The following is a 16,168-nucleotide window of genomic DNA, read 5'->3' as shown; positions in this document are numbered from 1 at the left end:
TGCTGTGCCGCTGTAACAGCTTGGCAAGAAATAACAGTGCTGTAAGAAGATGCTTGCTGTGTCTGCTTCCGCAAGGTGTTACATCTTTAGAGGTTGGTAAAAATAGGTTTCCTCACTTCAGACGTTTATCTTTGCCACATAACAGGTGTTAATGATTTGAAATAAATGAATGGATTTTTCACATAACTGGGTCTAGCCATAGACATCATTATCAGTGAATATGATAACTAAATTGTTGTCTCAGTAAAGACAACAATCAGATGTTAAAGCCTGGCAGGTATTTGACCTACTTGTTAGACGTTCCTCCTACCGTAAAGGAACTGCTAAGCAATGTATAAGAATCAGTTGCATTTTCAAAGCTGTGCCTCTAGCTGCTGCGGGATCGATACATAAACCAGTCTCAGCAGGGGGTTCCTGTAAGAGGGAAGTATAATTTAGTGAGATTTGCACTATTAATTAGTTCACATGGAGTTCCCAAGGAATGTTTGAGGGTTTACCGTGCATGCTGCGCAGGAATACATGAAGGGGACGCAAGGGTGCTGTATTCTTGGGGTTCTTGTCAGCCTTTTGTTTCACATGTTGGTCTGTGTTTAATTTAGACTCTGAGTAAATGGAACTGGATGATAGGATCTGTTAGGAATGTATTTATACTTGGCTGCTTGCTTGATAGTAGGGCTTGCATAATACACTGTGACTTACACTCAGTGATGGAAGATAAACATGTTAAACATCACCGTCTGAAATTACAGCGGCCAAAAATGTCCCACTGATTTGTTTGTTAAATTGTGTCATTACGCAGCAAAGTCCGAGAGTCAAGTATCATAAATACACTGAGATGTTGTAAGTTCCACAATTTTTTAAATCTGCCAAAGAGATTTTGTGTTAGGTATTGTCTGACTGTGTGTCTATTAGTTACATCATATAAACAATAAAAGGGGAGAAGGCAACAAACTTCAAATACACTTGAAGTTAATTAAGTTCACAATGTCTGTCTGTCTCTTGGTCTATTAATGTTAAAGTAACTTGTCACTATGAAAGGAGCAACAAAGCGGGTACCTCGTGATCTATATCTCTTTTAAATCTGGAACAGTGACGCCTTATATGGGAACAATGATATACGCTGCTGATGCAGTACGACTATGGGGGGCTGGTTTAAGTGGATTAAAGGAACAGTGTATTGAATCTGGCAGTATCCAGCGATGAGGTTGCAGATTACAACTTCTCCCGTGTGCCAAGCGTGTAGGATTGCTACTGTGGCTGACGTGAAAATGCAAATAGCCCTCTTTAGAGACAGTTGTTGTAAGAGTAGAGTGTGTGTGTATGTGTGTTTATGTGGGAAGTGAGTGGTGAAGCAAGAGAGAGAGCACGGTGGCGACAGGAGTGAGTAACGTCATCGACTCCGGCCCAAGCAGTAAAACTTAACAGAGTTTTGTTTGTCCATTCTGGGCTACTGTTGAAACATGGAGGTGCAACATGGTGGACTCCGTGATTCAGTTCCCTATGTAAGTATAAACGGCTCATTCTAAGATAACGAAAACACAATTCTTATTAGCAGGTAATTTATACACAAAGAAAACATACTTATTAATATTATATTCCATTTCTGCCAATAGTTCCCCCTAATTGTTACCCACTGGTCCTTTAAGTGGATGGTTTTCATTTTGTTCAGAGAGAAAGACTATGTGGCTCATCTAAACATGTTAAAAAACATGTAAAAATGATCCATAGTGTACAAAAAATACAAAAGTTTTGGTATGCACAGTGCCTGTTTTGTCACATATAAAGCACTTAGTAATTTTGGCATAAAAGCAAAGTTCACCCGAAAAATAAAGGCAATGCCATTTTGAATTTCTTTTTTTTAAAAAACAACTTAAAAATGTGTTCACCCTCCTCCTACATATCTTTTAACCTTGACCATGGATGATCCTGAAAAATGCTTTGCAAAATCCACACTTGTTCAAAGTAATGATATTCCAAGGTTTTACCTCAAGTACTCTCCTTAAACCAGAACATCTTATCACCATTATGGGTTTGAGGTAAAACTCATTTAATAATTTTATATTATCAAAGAAAAAACATTTAAAGGATGGTGCGTCTTTGGCGGAGTTCTGTTTGCTAGGCGCTTTCTATAATGTGTACGTTTTGGCTGCGTTCTAGTTAAAGTGTTTGTTAAAATTGGCCACATTTACTGCTGTTCATTTCTGTCCAACTATCAGCCATCTTAGTTGGATAACTGTCAAACGATCTGTAGTTTATGTATCAGTATCACTACCATCAAGTATCTCACATTACTTTATATAAAAATCTCTGAAAATAGACCTTGGAGTTTACAAAATGTAATTAAAAAGAATAAATATGTGCATGAATGAGACAATTTCACACCATTGCTTTTAATTCATGTAGACAGTCCTCAGAGTCATTTGGTGTGTGCGCATACTCTGAAAGTCTTAATTTGTCATCCATTACTACTTGAAAGGCATTCCATAATTTATCAGATGAGTTAAACAGAGAAACAGCAACTTCAGTGAAGAGTGTTTATGTGATGGTTTGTATGGACTTACTCTCTTGTACACCCGTACAGTTCTTGTGCTCACAAGGACAAGCTCTTTAGATCTATCAGGCTGCACATCTTTGTACTTCTGCGAGGAATTCATCTTGTTCCCCTGTAGGTTTTCACCTTGAACATTACTGCTGCAGCCAAACCAATCCGCCTCGGCATGGCCTGAACTCTCTAATAGAACTGAATAGCAAGAGGAGGGATGACCCTCAGGGGCCAACTCAAAGCAATTCTTTCGCAAGAAGATTGAGGAGATGTTTGGTGGTGTATAGAAAGCCGAGGTCAAACGTTTGGCAATGTACACATGTGGTGTGACTCATAGTATGATTGGCTTTCCTATACGCTGGGGAATTTGCATTTCCAGTTGACCCATAAATGCTCTCCCTTTAATCACGGCACATATTGTGAGAGCTAAGGAGTGTTGACACCGTCAGAGGCTGACGTGTGAATACCTTTTCACATCAAATGACAATGCTATTTTCCTGCTAATCCCTTTTGACATGCACTTATTCATAATACTATTTCTGCTGTAAGCACTCTAAATCTATAGCATGGAATGCGGCCTTGTGTAGGAATGATACCTAGAGCTTTTTATCTTTTCGCAGATCGTTGCGTTTTGTATTTCAACTCTGAATGAAATGAGCTAACTCAAAGTCAGAAGCTATCGCTCGGCACGAATGAGCCGGAAACAAACTGAAATGGAACTCGGATGACTCACCATGCTGCTCAATATACCTCGGGGTAATGGTGTTGTTCGGAGAGTTGTGTGCAATTACACCTTGGCCAGGTCACTCATGGGCTAAGCACACATTATTGAGCGTCCCACTCGTCTTAAAAACACAATACTAAGGAAAAAAGTCCTGTTCCCACAAGAACAAAAATGCTCTTGCTCATTAAGGAAATGGCTTTACCTCTGCAGATCCAAGTTTGTGGTCCGTGCTGTTTGTGAGGCAGCGTGAAATATTTGAAGTGCGGCTCGGGACCATAACAGCTTTTGGCAAAGCACACATTGACGGAAAGTTTGAGTCAAAGAGGGAAACCAAATGGAAAACATTAACACTGTTTGTGAGAACATCCACACACCATGCACACACTAACAGCTTATTATGCTTATCTCACAGAACATATAAATCTTGAGAGAAAACAAGCATTTAGATATGATCACCGAGGTATACGTTGGCATATAGATCTCAGGAACACACAGAACACACTATCTAACATCAGGGGTAAGGGAATTCACTCTTCAGCAGCCAGCCGCGTTCACTTCACACATAAACCAGCTCGCAGGTTTGCACAAAGAAAACATTAGAACTGCAGTTCAATTAGACGTCTGCTCACACACAGAACCACTCACAGGCCGGCTTAAACTTTGTCAAGGTTAGGCGTTTATGCAAAGGAGCCCCCGAAAGGTGGCTTTTGGAGTGTTTTGTTCATGCTTAATGTGTCTTTTTGAGGTGTGTGTGTGTGTGTTGTCTTATGCAAGTCAGTGTTGGCAGCCTCTGCAGGTAGGCGTAACGCCAGTATAAAGAGGCTTCTTTGGAAAGCAGAACACATTACTCTGATGATAATCTAACCAAAAGCAGAGAAGTAATAAAAAAAAAACACATAGGTGATCATTTGTCACTTTCATCTTTGAAATTATTATAAATGCAGTATTCATCTGCCGCCGCATAGAATAAGTGTTCAGCCAGAGATTGGTCATTCATTTATTAGCTGATGTGCTGGGAAGTTTATGCTTTTAGCAAATATATACAGTATATATTGCAGTTGAATTAAAGCAGCAGTAGGTAGGATTGGAGCAAATATGGTTAAAAAAAAGTTATTTTTACAAAACGGTCACTAGTATATCCTGACAGTAGTGCATGAGACAGGTAATCTGAAAAAAATCATGTAACTCTGTGTCCTCCGGCATTTGCAGGTTTTCACAGACCAGAGGAAAACAACCAATCAGCACTGATCTGGAGTCTGCCGTCTCTGAGCAGCTCAGAGAATCAGCTCCAGATCAATATTCTGTTACTGTAATGCCTATTTCACGCCTCAAATGTTTTCAAAAACATCTTGTATTGTACTGTTTAGCTGTAAAATTAGAAAGTTTGTGACCTGGCAGCTATGTTGAGATTAGTTGAGGAAATACCAAGCACCGCCCACCAGCTGGAGCAAACCCTCACATTTTACTTTGCCAGTGATTAACAGCCGGCTCTGTTGAATGAACAGCAAATAGGAGCTCTCTCTATGAAATGACCTGTGATTGTTTAAAGTCTCCCGTCACGAGCTAGATTTTTTCAAAGCCTTGAAACAGAGCCAAGATGAGGTGCAGAAGTCTAGTTATCTCTCAGAACACTTGAATTACAATATGCTGAAAGGTTATTATGGAGTTTTTGCCCAATGATGCCAAAAACATTCCGCCTGCTGCCACTTTGAATGGAAACTCAAATTCACTGAACTTCCCCTCCAAATTTAGAACTATCACTTTAGCACGTTGTCTACAATGTACCAAGCTTTGTGCCAAAGTTTTGCGTTATTTTATTTTTCTGCTGACGGAGTGAAAGACTGGTGGGGAGCAAGAGGCTTCAGGCCAAGGTGCGTGCATGTGTATGAGTGTGTGTGTTGTGTGGCGATAGAGTATACTGCTGAGTATGTTGCTGGGTCTCCTTTTTCCTGCGTATCATGCATTTTGCTGCCAAGACTCTGGTTTTGATAGGAATGCCAGGGCAAATTATGCATGCACTCCTTTTTTATAAAGAGAAGAAAACTTGTTCTCTTTTTAGCTCTTGTCTCAGTGTTTTTGTGCCATACACACATACTTAAAGTAACAGTGTGTGTATGAGTGCGTGGGCATGTTTTGCTAATGCAGCCCACTCTGGTTTGACACAGAGCATATTTGGCTTGGGAAAAAATAAATAAAATAAAGGGATCCGAGTGGCGAGCCTGACTCATTGATCTTCTATAGCTCGGGACAGAACCGAATGCCATTTGTTTTCATGCAGAGGTTATATAGTGCACAATGATGAGGTGGATGAAGAATCAGAATCCCATTATAGAACCTCCTCTCGTTGAAACTTTTCTGGTGTTTGTGTTTCACAGGCAAGTATTGATCCGAGACCCAAAGACGGAGAAAACAAAATCCAAACTGAAGCACAATATTAAGAAACACAAAACAACACAAATAGAAATATAACTTTCAAATTGTGTTTTTGAATGAATCGCTCATTTGTAACATACCTGCAAATGCTTCCGGCTATAGCAGTTTATTTTCATCAGGTAGAAGAACCACAGGGAATTTCACTAAACAAAATTTTGTTTTCTCCTCTGAGTCTCCGGGGGACTTCAGCAGCAGCTCAGTCAGCTAATGGAGCTGAAAACTTAATTTCAGTCCGCCAAAATTACTTCTCAATATAAACCCACAGAGGACTTTATTGATTACTTCACATTCTCTAACATGTTGAAGCATACTGAGGTGCTGCTGCTGCTGCGGCCGGGCAGCTGGTAGATTGTGCTCCGCTTTCCTTTTGCTACTGTGAGGTTTGCTGTTGACCTTTATACACTGGCACAATACAATCACAACATTTTTGGTTTACAACCAAAAATTAAGTGAAACATTTGGCTTCGATGCAGCAGCCAAAGTGGTGCAGATTTTAGCGCAGCCCCGTTACAGTGGGTCAATCATATCATGTGACTGATTGTGGGGTGTTTTTGTACATGATTAGACTGTATGTTAATATCTCAGTCTTCCATCTCTTCCACTCTGTCTCCTCCTACTGTGACTTCCATCTGTGGACATTATTAAGAGAACAGACTTTGAGACACTGCAATTTGCACTCGGTGTGATATCTGACAGCAGTTTAACAGCGTGTGTGAAATTTCACATTTGAAATATTTACTATCAGCCTAACCTTTTCATGAATTATGTTGCCTGCTTCTGTACACAGGTGGTGTGTGTGTGTGTGTGTGACTTAATAAATACTCCTCATAGATGTGCCAAAAAAAAATAAAAGTCTAAGACAAACATGCAACATTCTGGCCAGCAATGCCAATAGATCACAATATATCATTTTCTGTGGTTACAGCAACTAAAAGTGACAAGTTTTGCTGCTAACAAGTAGCACATTCCTGCTTGCTCCCCTTCGTTTGTTGTTTATTTGCAACACATATCTTCTTTGTATACTTGTCAAACAAGCTGTAATACTTCACCTTGAGGGTTAGTTTGCCATTTTGAACCTGAGCAATGCATGCTGGTACTGTGGGTGGAGGCACAATGGACCAGTCACTGTGAGAAATGCAACTTCAATTTATCTTTCTGTATGAATGTGTCAATGTTGTTATTCTGTGTTAGTATTGCACTTTCATAAAGTTGGGGGACTTGCGAGAGGCAAATTTAAATGGAATGTTCAAAAAAATGATGGTCCCAATTATAGTCAAATAGACCATAAAGCAGGGGGTGCTTTAGGGCGTGGCTACTTTGTGATTGACAGGTCGCTGCCACGGCATTGTCCATGTTTTTGTCTGCAACTTTAACCCTTTCACATTGTGTTTTCAGTTCATGAAACTTAATTGTAACATTTTGATCACATAAAAATGGCTTATTCAGCGTTCAATTGTACTTAGCTCCACTCTCTCGCGTCACTTCTGGTTGCAAAAAACCAAGATGGTGACGACCACAAACCAATGGGTGACGTCACAATGATTACGTCCACTTCTTATATACAGTCTATGGTCGGTACCCACAGGTGGGTCGCAGGAGATTTTATTAAGGTCGCCAAATAAATTTGCTGAATTTCTCCAATTGTCTTTTACCATTTATATGTGCAGTACACCTTTGAGCCACATGAGGGAGCCTAAATATTCGTATTGTTCTGATAATTGTAGCCTACTTATAACATTCAATCTAATATGAATTATATTTTAATGTGACAGTATGTTTGTTTTACTGATGAGAGGAAACAAAACTGTTAACTCCGCGTAAATGCTTTTAATTGGTCTCATTTATAAAGTATTTATATACACCCTGTGCACTGCCTGTTGGCACCTGTGTCCGATCAGACTTGAAGCTGTTGTTGGCACTTACTCACTTTGTTCCTTCCTATCAAGATCCTTGCTTGTGTTGTACGAATTCTCAGACGTACATTGCTTTGGAAAAAAAAGCGTCTGCTAAATGAAATTGTAGCATTGTAGAATTTAACATATATCTGTTTTCAATAACATGTACATGAACAAAGTTGTGATTAATCAAATGTATAGCTCTTCAAAATGGCTGGTTTGCCTGTTCAACATAATAAAGGGTGATTCGGAAATGGCAGTAAAGACGGAAGGCCAGGTATGTTCATTTATGCACAAATTCACTCTTTTCACGATGTATAGATCTGGCCTTTTGTGAATTGGGTCACAACGGTTTGTCATTTAAAAAAGTTCTTAGAAAACAATTTTGGAAAACGCTGCTCTATTGTATCGAGACTATTTCTCCACACATCACTCAGAGAACCAAGGTTACAAGGTAACAAAGCGTTATACAACTGTTTTCACAGACTGAGTAAAACTAAGTAAACGGGTGTATAAAATCAATGGGATGCCTTTAAATGGGCTGCACAGTCCACCAAGAAAGCCTTGAGGTACTGTACAGTGAGCGCACTGTATTAAGTATATATAGTACATAAAACATTTCAAATGAGAGCACATAACCTACAGTAGATGTCTGAATGACAAGAGAAACAGCAAATGATGAAATCCAGGCAGTGATGATGAATCCAGGTAATACTGATGAAATCCGGGTCATGGTATGGTGTTCTCAAATAATGTGCAGCTCCTGTCACCCTTGAAATCTATGGTTGCATCTGCTTTATTGAAGAAGACTCCCAAAGGCGGAGGCGAGACTAGACAGTAATGATGTCATTCTACCACATCACGTTGTTGTTTCTTGATCACAAAGGACCGACTTTATGATACTAACAACGGCAAAAACTAATTCTGTATCCTGGTTCATAAGTACACAGAAGAGGGGATATAAATCATCCTTCACGTGCCGGCTGTAGACTGTAAAGCAAGTCATTGTAACCAATTGCTATTCTCTATTCGTATACTGTATTCACATCAAAGAGCATGCATTTTAACGCAGCATGAAACTGGAATGTCTGTTATGAGATCATTAGTTTTACTTATTAGCTATACAATTACCCCAGAAAGAAAGTATTTTGCACCAGTTCTTCTTGAGTTTGTGTACAATACTAAATCATATTCTGTTTGTAATGATAGTGGGCTGAAGCAAACATTTGCAATATTATGTTTCTGCTTTTCCATTTCAAATGCAGGACTGTTCAGAAAAGTACAAACTACAGTATATGAGTCAGTTAAGCTCTGAATCAACAGAGCAGGTAATGATGTTTTCAATGCCACAGGCTGATTCTGTCATGTCTTTACTTAACATTTGCAAATGTTGGATGAACTAATGTCATAGGAGCAGCGCATGTAAATTCAGTTCAAGAGTGGATTTTCTGTCTTTACATCAGTCACACATCTTTATTTCTCCCTGCTGTTCTTCCTCTTTGATCGGCGAGACCGTGCAGTCGCTCTGCCAGAGTCATTATGACTAATGAGATGGGGAGAAAGTCAGGGCACCTCGTAATGTGTATTAATAAAATCACTCTACAGTGGCTGCCCTTTGACGTAGACCTTGTGTCAAAAAATTACAAAAGGCCGTATTGCTAACAAATATCAGAAACATTTGAAGGTTTCAATCCAGCCTCTCACCGGCATCGGCATAATTTCCGATGCAGTGTGATCTCCCCGTTGCCAAGTGTGAAGCAGCAGAGACATGATTCCCGGTTATATTACATTAGTCTCTGGAGTGTTTCAATAAAATCACTTCATGGGGTGTTCCTGGCTATCACCTTAACTACATAGACTTGACTAATAGGTCATGTTCTGCTTTTCCCTCAAAGAAGTTAATCTTCCTTATACCGTTGCTGTTTCATCATTTATAGGCTGCACTACTTGTCATAGAAGATACCAATCATTGTATATTTGTCCTCACTGCATGCATTAGCACTATTATCACCCACAAATATCCTCTTTGGCTCTGTGGTGCAGTGCAAGAAAAGTTGGCATGTGTATTCTACTGTAGGCTACAGGGTTTGAATTACAGGACGGATTGGGGGGGTCTGAACCCCCTAATTAAGACATGGACCCCCAGAAGAGGTAAAAACCACAAGTCCTTTATCCTTCTTACCTGTAATCGTAATTAGATATTACACTATATTTCTCATATCCATGCCTGAAGGAATCTTTTAATATGATTTTAGACAGACCTAAAATGGATCATACCATTTCTTAACCTTGACGTTAGTTGAACGTCTCGTCTGCCTGCCTCACTCCTGTCATTGCAGTGGCTCATGTCAAGTCTACGCTCTCAAGCCAATAGAGAAGCTGTATGTTCTAGCTATTAATATACTTCACTTTCTTACCTTCAGAGTTTCTTCAGGTGTCTACAGATGAACTTTTGCCTTAAAACACTAAAACAACCAACGGGTAACATTTAGTCGTATTTCGATTGTATCTAACTTTGTTTCAATAAAATAACCAGGTCACACAGTCTGTGGCTTTTTCTAAAAATGTATTATGTAGCACCCCCTATTGTTAGAAATTGTCAAGATAAAGGCAGTTTTTTTTTTTTTTTTTTAAATGGACATTTATACCTATAAGCGCCAGCAGGTACAATTTAGCCCTATTCACTGTGTTTAGATAAATATTCTATGTTGCTATGGCAACACCTTTTGTGAACTACTGTACGTAATAGAGCTGCGTCATAAGTCATAGGCTAACCTTCCCTATGGACAAGGGTAAAAGATTAATGAACTTATAACAGGCATTAGATTTGCTCACTACATTGGGTGTGATGGTGGGGAAGTTTCCGGTCTGAGCAATGTGTCCTGGGTTGATTGTGACTGTTGTGAGTAGGATAAAGGGTCTACAACTGTTGCATAGTGGGTAAATTTAACCTGTTGGCGGTTTTAGGTATACAGCAACCCCTCGTGGTTCTAGTGTTAAGTTACAGTTTGCACCTTCCCATTTGCTCTCTGTATTTGCACAACGTACACCTGTCATCGTTCCCGAATCATGTAGACAAATGAGCTGGATATCAGCAGCAAACCAAATTCAATAATAAAGGAATTTTATCTCTGTGTCATCTTCTGTTTATTTGGCTGCCAGCTGTCTTAAATAGAAGGTGTAGAGAAGGGTTTAATGCTAACAGCTAACCTGCCACTGTTTCCTGAAAGGGGCACATGTTTCTACACATCTGCTGTCGCATTTACTTGTGTATCATGTATTTCTATTGCGTACACTGCAGCAGAATGTATGACCAGCTCTGCTGTCCAAACCACAACACCAACCAACCGAGAGCATCCCACCTGCATGATAATAACTCTTCTCTCTTCCTGCGCTCAGTTTGTTTGTGTGTGTGTGTGTGTGTGTGTGTGTGTGTTCTCCAGTGTGTGGTAGAGCGACAGATCACTGGCCTTTTGTTAGGAACGGGTTAAAGCTGCTGTGTCCCCGGCTTCCTTTCCACCACATCTTTGTCATACAAAGAAGATTTCTACTAATTACTCACACACCATTTGTCAGATCGCTGACGGACTTATGAGAATTTCTAACTGAAAATCCAGCTAAAAGCCACATGGGAGCCATTCCCGTATAAATCTGTATGCAGAGGAGCGCCTCTTCCCTCCTCTTCAGAACCCAGTAGTCCCTTTTTAAGTGGTCTTAATGCGTATGCTCTTTCATAAACTGTGCAATCTCCAAGATAGCAAAAAACTCCAGAAGCTTTGAGGAAATGGTAACAGGAACTGATTATTAAGGGCCACGGAGGGAGCAGCTCTGCGAGCGTCCTTCGCTGAAAACATTTTAGTGCTCCTTAACTAATGCACTAACATTAGCACCTCCAAACACTCCCCGATATCAGTTCCTTTTCAGCCGTGCATACGTCTTCCAAGCTTCCATTTTCTCTAATCTAGCTGTAAAGCCTACATGTCAGGCTGTGTAGGCTACAGCTGCTGGAGGGGGCGGCTGGAAAACCGGGGTTTGGGTCTGATCTGGTGCTTCAAATGTGCTGATGCTGGAAATAACCACGCTTAACCACGCTGCCTCACGCTGCCTCACGCTGGTTCAATCAGGCTTCTGGTGCTCAGAACAGGATCACTCCTCGCTGTATGGGCACAATTGCATTATGTTTAGAGATAAGGGGGGGGATGATCACGCAACATATATGCAATGTTAACATATTTAATCATTCTACATTCAGGTCATATATGGTATCTGTACATGTATCCACGTGTCAGAGTGCTAGAATTAAATCACTGTGATTCAAAATTATTAACCAAACACCTCCAGAGACAAAACAGAAACCCGCCGTGCAACGAATGACAGCAATTCTCATTAGTATTAATGCATTTTCTGAATCAAATAAAATGCTAAGTGCACTGCCTTAATTGTTGCTCTGCAGTTCATTAAGCACATCGCCGAATGAGCATCAGATCATGGCCTATTAAGTCGCTGCTTGATTGGCAAGCGACGAAATTAGAAGCTGCATTCAGCATTCACATTTCTGTTGAATTGGAACGGGACACACCTTCACAACTTGTGTCCTTGCTTAGGTTGAAAGTGGATGTAATTGCCTGCCGAGCTACAGCCTCATGGCGGTCGTGGCAGTCTAGACAAGAGGTGATTATGTCTGGTTAAGCTTTTTGCTGCTGAGCTTCGCCCCATTCATGGTCAACAGGGTGTTAGCGCTCTTGAATCTGTTTTTCCTCTCCTCTTTTCCACTTCATTCGTTTTAGCTGTAACGGGGGAGAATGTAACATGTTCAGAATGAACAGGATAGAATATTTTATACATAATGTTACCAAAACGTGTATTTCAGGGTTTTTGATGGTGGTTAAAATGTGAAAATCATAAATTTTCCACACAGAAGAATAATGAAGTTTTTTTATGACAGGTTTCACATCTTGCTACTTACCGTCAGCTTGAACTTCTGTAATTGACCCCACTATATCATAATTAACTACAGAAAGTCTTATCCACCGGAGGGTTCATGGTCCAGTGCAAACCTGCGTGGCGTGAAAATGCTTGGGAGCCGCTGCTCTAGATAACTGGATACCTGTGAGCATACAGTTGGTGTGGAGACTAATGGTAATGGTGTCTTTCTGCATGGCTTCCCACTCCAGTGAGGTATAAGAGTAGAGGTCTTCTAATAACATTTTTCCCTTCTCAATACTGATTCCGATACCTGAAATTGTTGTATTGGCCAATACCGAGTACCGATCCAATACCTGCGTGATAAAAAAATATAGTAGCTGTTTACTACTGACCATATATCCCCTTTGCCTTGGTGAATTCATCATGCTCTCTCGCGTGATGCGTCTTCAAATGTTTTATAAGATTGCTGGTGTTGAAATTGGCAACACTAGTGCAACTCCTCGAAACGGACGCCTTACATACTGAACATATCGTCATTTTACTTGTTGGAATTTCCACTGTGAAATATTGCCAAATGGCGGACATTTTCATCGCTCTGACTACCGTTATCGTTACACTCTCCACTAGCACCGCGCTCTCGTTGTTTGCTATCGTCAAGTAACAAACTACGTGCAGTCTTCCTCACTGCTCTAAAACAGTAGTTGCCAGTGGAAGCCATGATACATCCAGGGCGATAGCACAGTGAAGGATACTGTTTTGGAGCGCCGAAGAAGAATTGATTTCTGGTTAAACAAGTTGATTTTTTATCTGGGTTTGTAAATTACGATATGGGATCGGTGCTTAGACTGGTGTACATACCGATACCGAATTTCGTGCAGTATCGGCTGCATTTCCGATACTGGTATCGGTATCGGAACAACTCTATTTAAAAGCACACAGCTGTGTATAGATTATCACATATGGACCTAGTCAGGATTGTTGTTTTCCAGCATTATTATATTTCCCCTGGGCCACTGTGCTGTCTCCTTATGGACTTGTGTCCAGATATACAAGAGGGATCTATATAGCTCATCAGAATTCCTTTTAAAAACCTTCTCAACAACCTTTTCTTTCTTTAAACTTCTTTCACCAATGTTCTTCAGTCCTCACTCAGTTGTGTCTTACTGAAAGGGACCTCAGGTGGTGCTGTTGTCCTGACAACCAATAAAGGGAGAATCACAGCCAGGCGGCTGGATAATCTGAGCGAGAGAGAGAGAGAGAGAGAGAGAGAGAGGTGGTGGTGGGAGGGAGAGAGAGGGGGGAGATTTTCTCAGACTGTGAACAGAAGCCTGCCTCTCTCCATCGCAGTTGCTGGCTGTGCCGTCTCTTTTACGCAGAGAGCATTACGCATCAGTGGACTATAGAGCGAGCGAGGACCACCACCGCACGTTTTCGCCCCAAAAGTATCTAAGGAAACCTTTACCACCTATCCATCCCGCACCGATTTGGACCTATAGCCATCCCGCGGTTTTCCGAGAAGTCTGGACAACTATTACTCTTCTTCCTCCCCCCTCCTCCTCTTTCTTTTTTTTTTATCCGTGGATCTATAGCTCCCGAAAAAAAGCGCGCTCCTGTGCTTTTTAAAATGCAAGTCGGACGCAAATCGTGTTGGAGGCAATTGCAGGCGTCTCTTTTCAGACTGCTCTGTCTTATCCCCACAGGATTCCCCGTCCGGAGTGTGGATATGCAGCGGGCCACCGACAACATCACCATCCGCCAGGGCGACACAGCGATCATAAGGTAAGAGAGTCCTCTTCCAACTTTTACCTCTCATCGCGTCTCACCTCCGGATGCACAGCAGCATCCTCTCCTCCTCTCATCCTCTCCTCCTCTCCATCCTCTCCTCTCCTCTCCTCTCCTCTCCTCCTCTCATCCTCTTCTCTTCTCATCCTCTCCTCCTCTCCTCCAGCAGGCAGCTGCGCTACACATCGCAGCACCAAAGGGGACCATTTTATTGGCTGAAGATATTTTTCCCCTGCGGTGAATTTATATTTTCCGAAGTGTTTGGATGAGAGTTCCAACTTTTATCTCACCTCTTTGAGTTTGCATTGCTCTGTGATTTCATCCCCTATATGCCTTTATTCCTATATGGAATTAAGTGTAGTTATGCAGTGGCATCCTTCTTCCAGGGGGGATTTACATGACTGGAGCAAAGAGCTTAAACGCCTTCTCTGACATGACGCACAGAGCATCCTGGTCAACCCGGACTCCTCTTTTTGTACTTAATTCAGGAACAGCTTTATTAAAGCAGAGTGCGTCACGGTGTCCGGGAGATGCTGTTTGAGAGTGGATTAATGGCAAAGATAGGGATTCTACAGGATGATGCGAGGAGACAGTCTTGTTTAGATTTTAGAGAATTACAGTGGGCTGTCAGAGAGACGTTCATTTAAGTCCATTGCTGTGCATCCACTGTGTGCAGCTCCATTGAATGTGAAGCTCCAGTCTCCAAATCTGCAGCTTTGCCTGTTACGTGGAGTCCGTTTTTTTGTGTCCATAATAGCCTCACATCCCACTTAATCACTTCCTAGACAATGCAAGCTGTCAACTCTGTGCTATTGTGATGCTGCTGGGCAGATGTCAGCCACCACGTGATCCGAGCCATGTGTTTTGTGGCAGGCTATAAATGCAAGGGGATTTAGGTTTGGTTTGTTTTTTTTGTAAACAAGGGGCTTTGCTTCCCACCTACACCCCCCCATCCCCACCATCCTCCACACACACACTCTCAAAATGGGATGCACCGTAGGGAAGTCCAGTGGTATAATAGGCTGCACACAGAACACTCAATCACATTGATTTTTCCCTCTCCCTCACTCTTTCTCTGTCCTCTCCACCACTTCCATGCTTTATTTACAGTAGCCTACCACACAGGCTTACCTAATGACTGTGAGAATATAGAATGCAATTATAGGATAGACCTTTAACACAGACTGTCAGAAAAGCCTGCAGACACACAAGCGTGTTTCCTCATGTGTCCTGAGCTTGCTTACATAGCTGTACACACACATAAACACGCCCACACACACAGACACACAGAAAGAAGGAATAAATCCCTTTAATGGGCTCCGTCTTTGCAACCAGGTGTCATCCATTCAGGTACCTGCAGATCAAATTAGTCAATTGACTCAGTTACTGTTGAACTCACAAGGGGTCACAGCTATTTGTTTCACTTTTCCAAATCCAATTGAGTGTGTCTTTGCTATATTCAGCCGTTTAGTCACCCAGTCGGTCTGCCTCCTTTAGAGGTGGTGGCAGGCTTAGCACTCAGCCAGAGCCAAATTAGATTCTCCTTTCCGAGAAAACACTCGCAATCCCAAGTCCGCCGTTTGACCATTATCTCTGATAAACGACCCTTGAATAATTTTCTGTGGTGATCACTCAGGGAGCGTCATAATTAATTAGATGTTTATAATGTATCTTGTTGGCATTATTGATCAGCCTTATTTATTGTCAACAATAAACTGCAGCTCAGACCCCCGTGGCTCCATTGAAAAACACGACCATTTTTCACACACAGTTTCCACCTGACAAATTGGATACGGGGGGGAGGGAAAGAAAAAAAAAGAAAACATGAGGGCTAAAATGCGAGAACTCTGAGCAGGGGTGGGAGGC

The 16,168-nt window shown here is 41.4% G+C and overlaps 1 protein-coding gene across 5 annotated transcripts in view; it reads left to right on the top strand.

Moving 5' to 3' along the window:
* Positions 1–16,168, top strand: part of lsamp (limbic system associated membrane protein) — a 650,892-nt gene that overhangs the window by 410,502 nt on the left and 224,222 nt on the right. For 3 of the 5 annotated variants that reach the window (XM_074641426.1, XM_074641428.1, XM_074641427.1), the window contains exon 2: positions 14,221–14,299. In XM_074641426.1, the coding sequence (XP_074497527.1) occupies positions 14,221–14,299 (79 nt within the window). Of the gene's footprint in view, positions 1–13,818; positions 14,300–16,168 lie in introns of those variants that run through there. The other 2 variants (XM_074641424.1, XM_074641423.1) reach the window with 2 other exon arrangements.

Source organism: Sebastes fasciatus, chromosome 7 (assembly GCF_043250625.1).
Source record: "Sebastes fasciatus isolate fSebFas1 chromosome 7, fSebFas1.pri, whole genome shotgun sequence".
In the NCBI taxonomy this organism is placed as follows: Eukaryota; Metazoa; Chordata; class Actinopteri; order Perciformes; family Sebastidae; genus Sebastes; species Sebastes fasciatus.
Note: the sequence above shows the minus strand (reverse complement) of the source record. Positions and strands in the feature narration are given on the sequence as shown.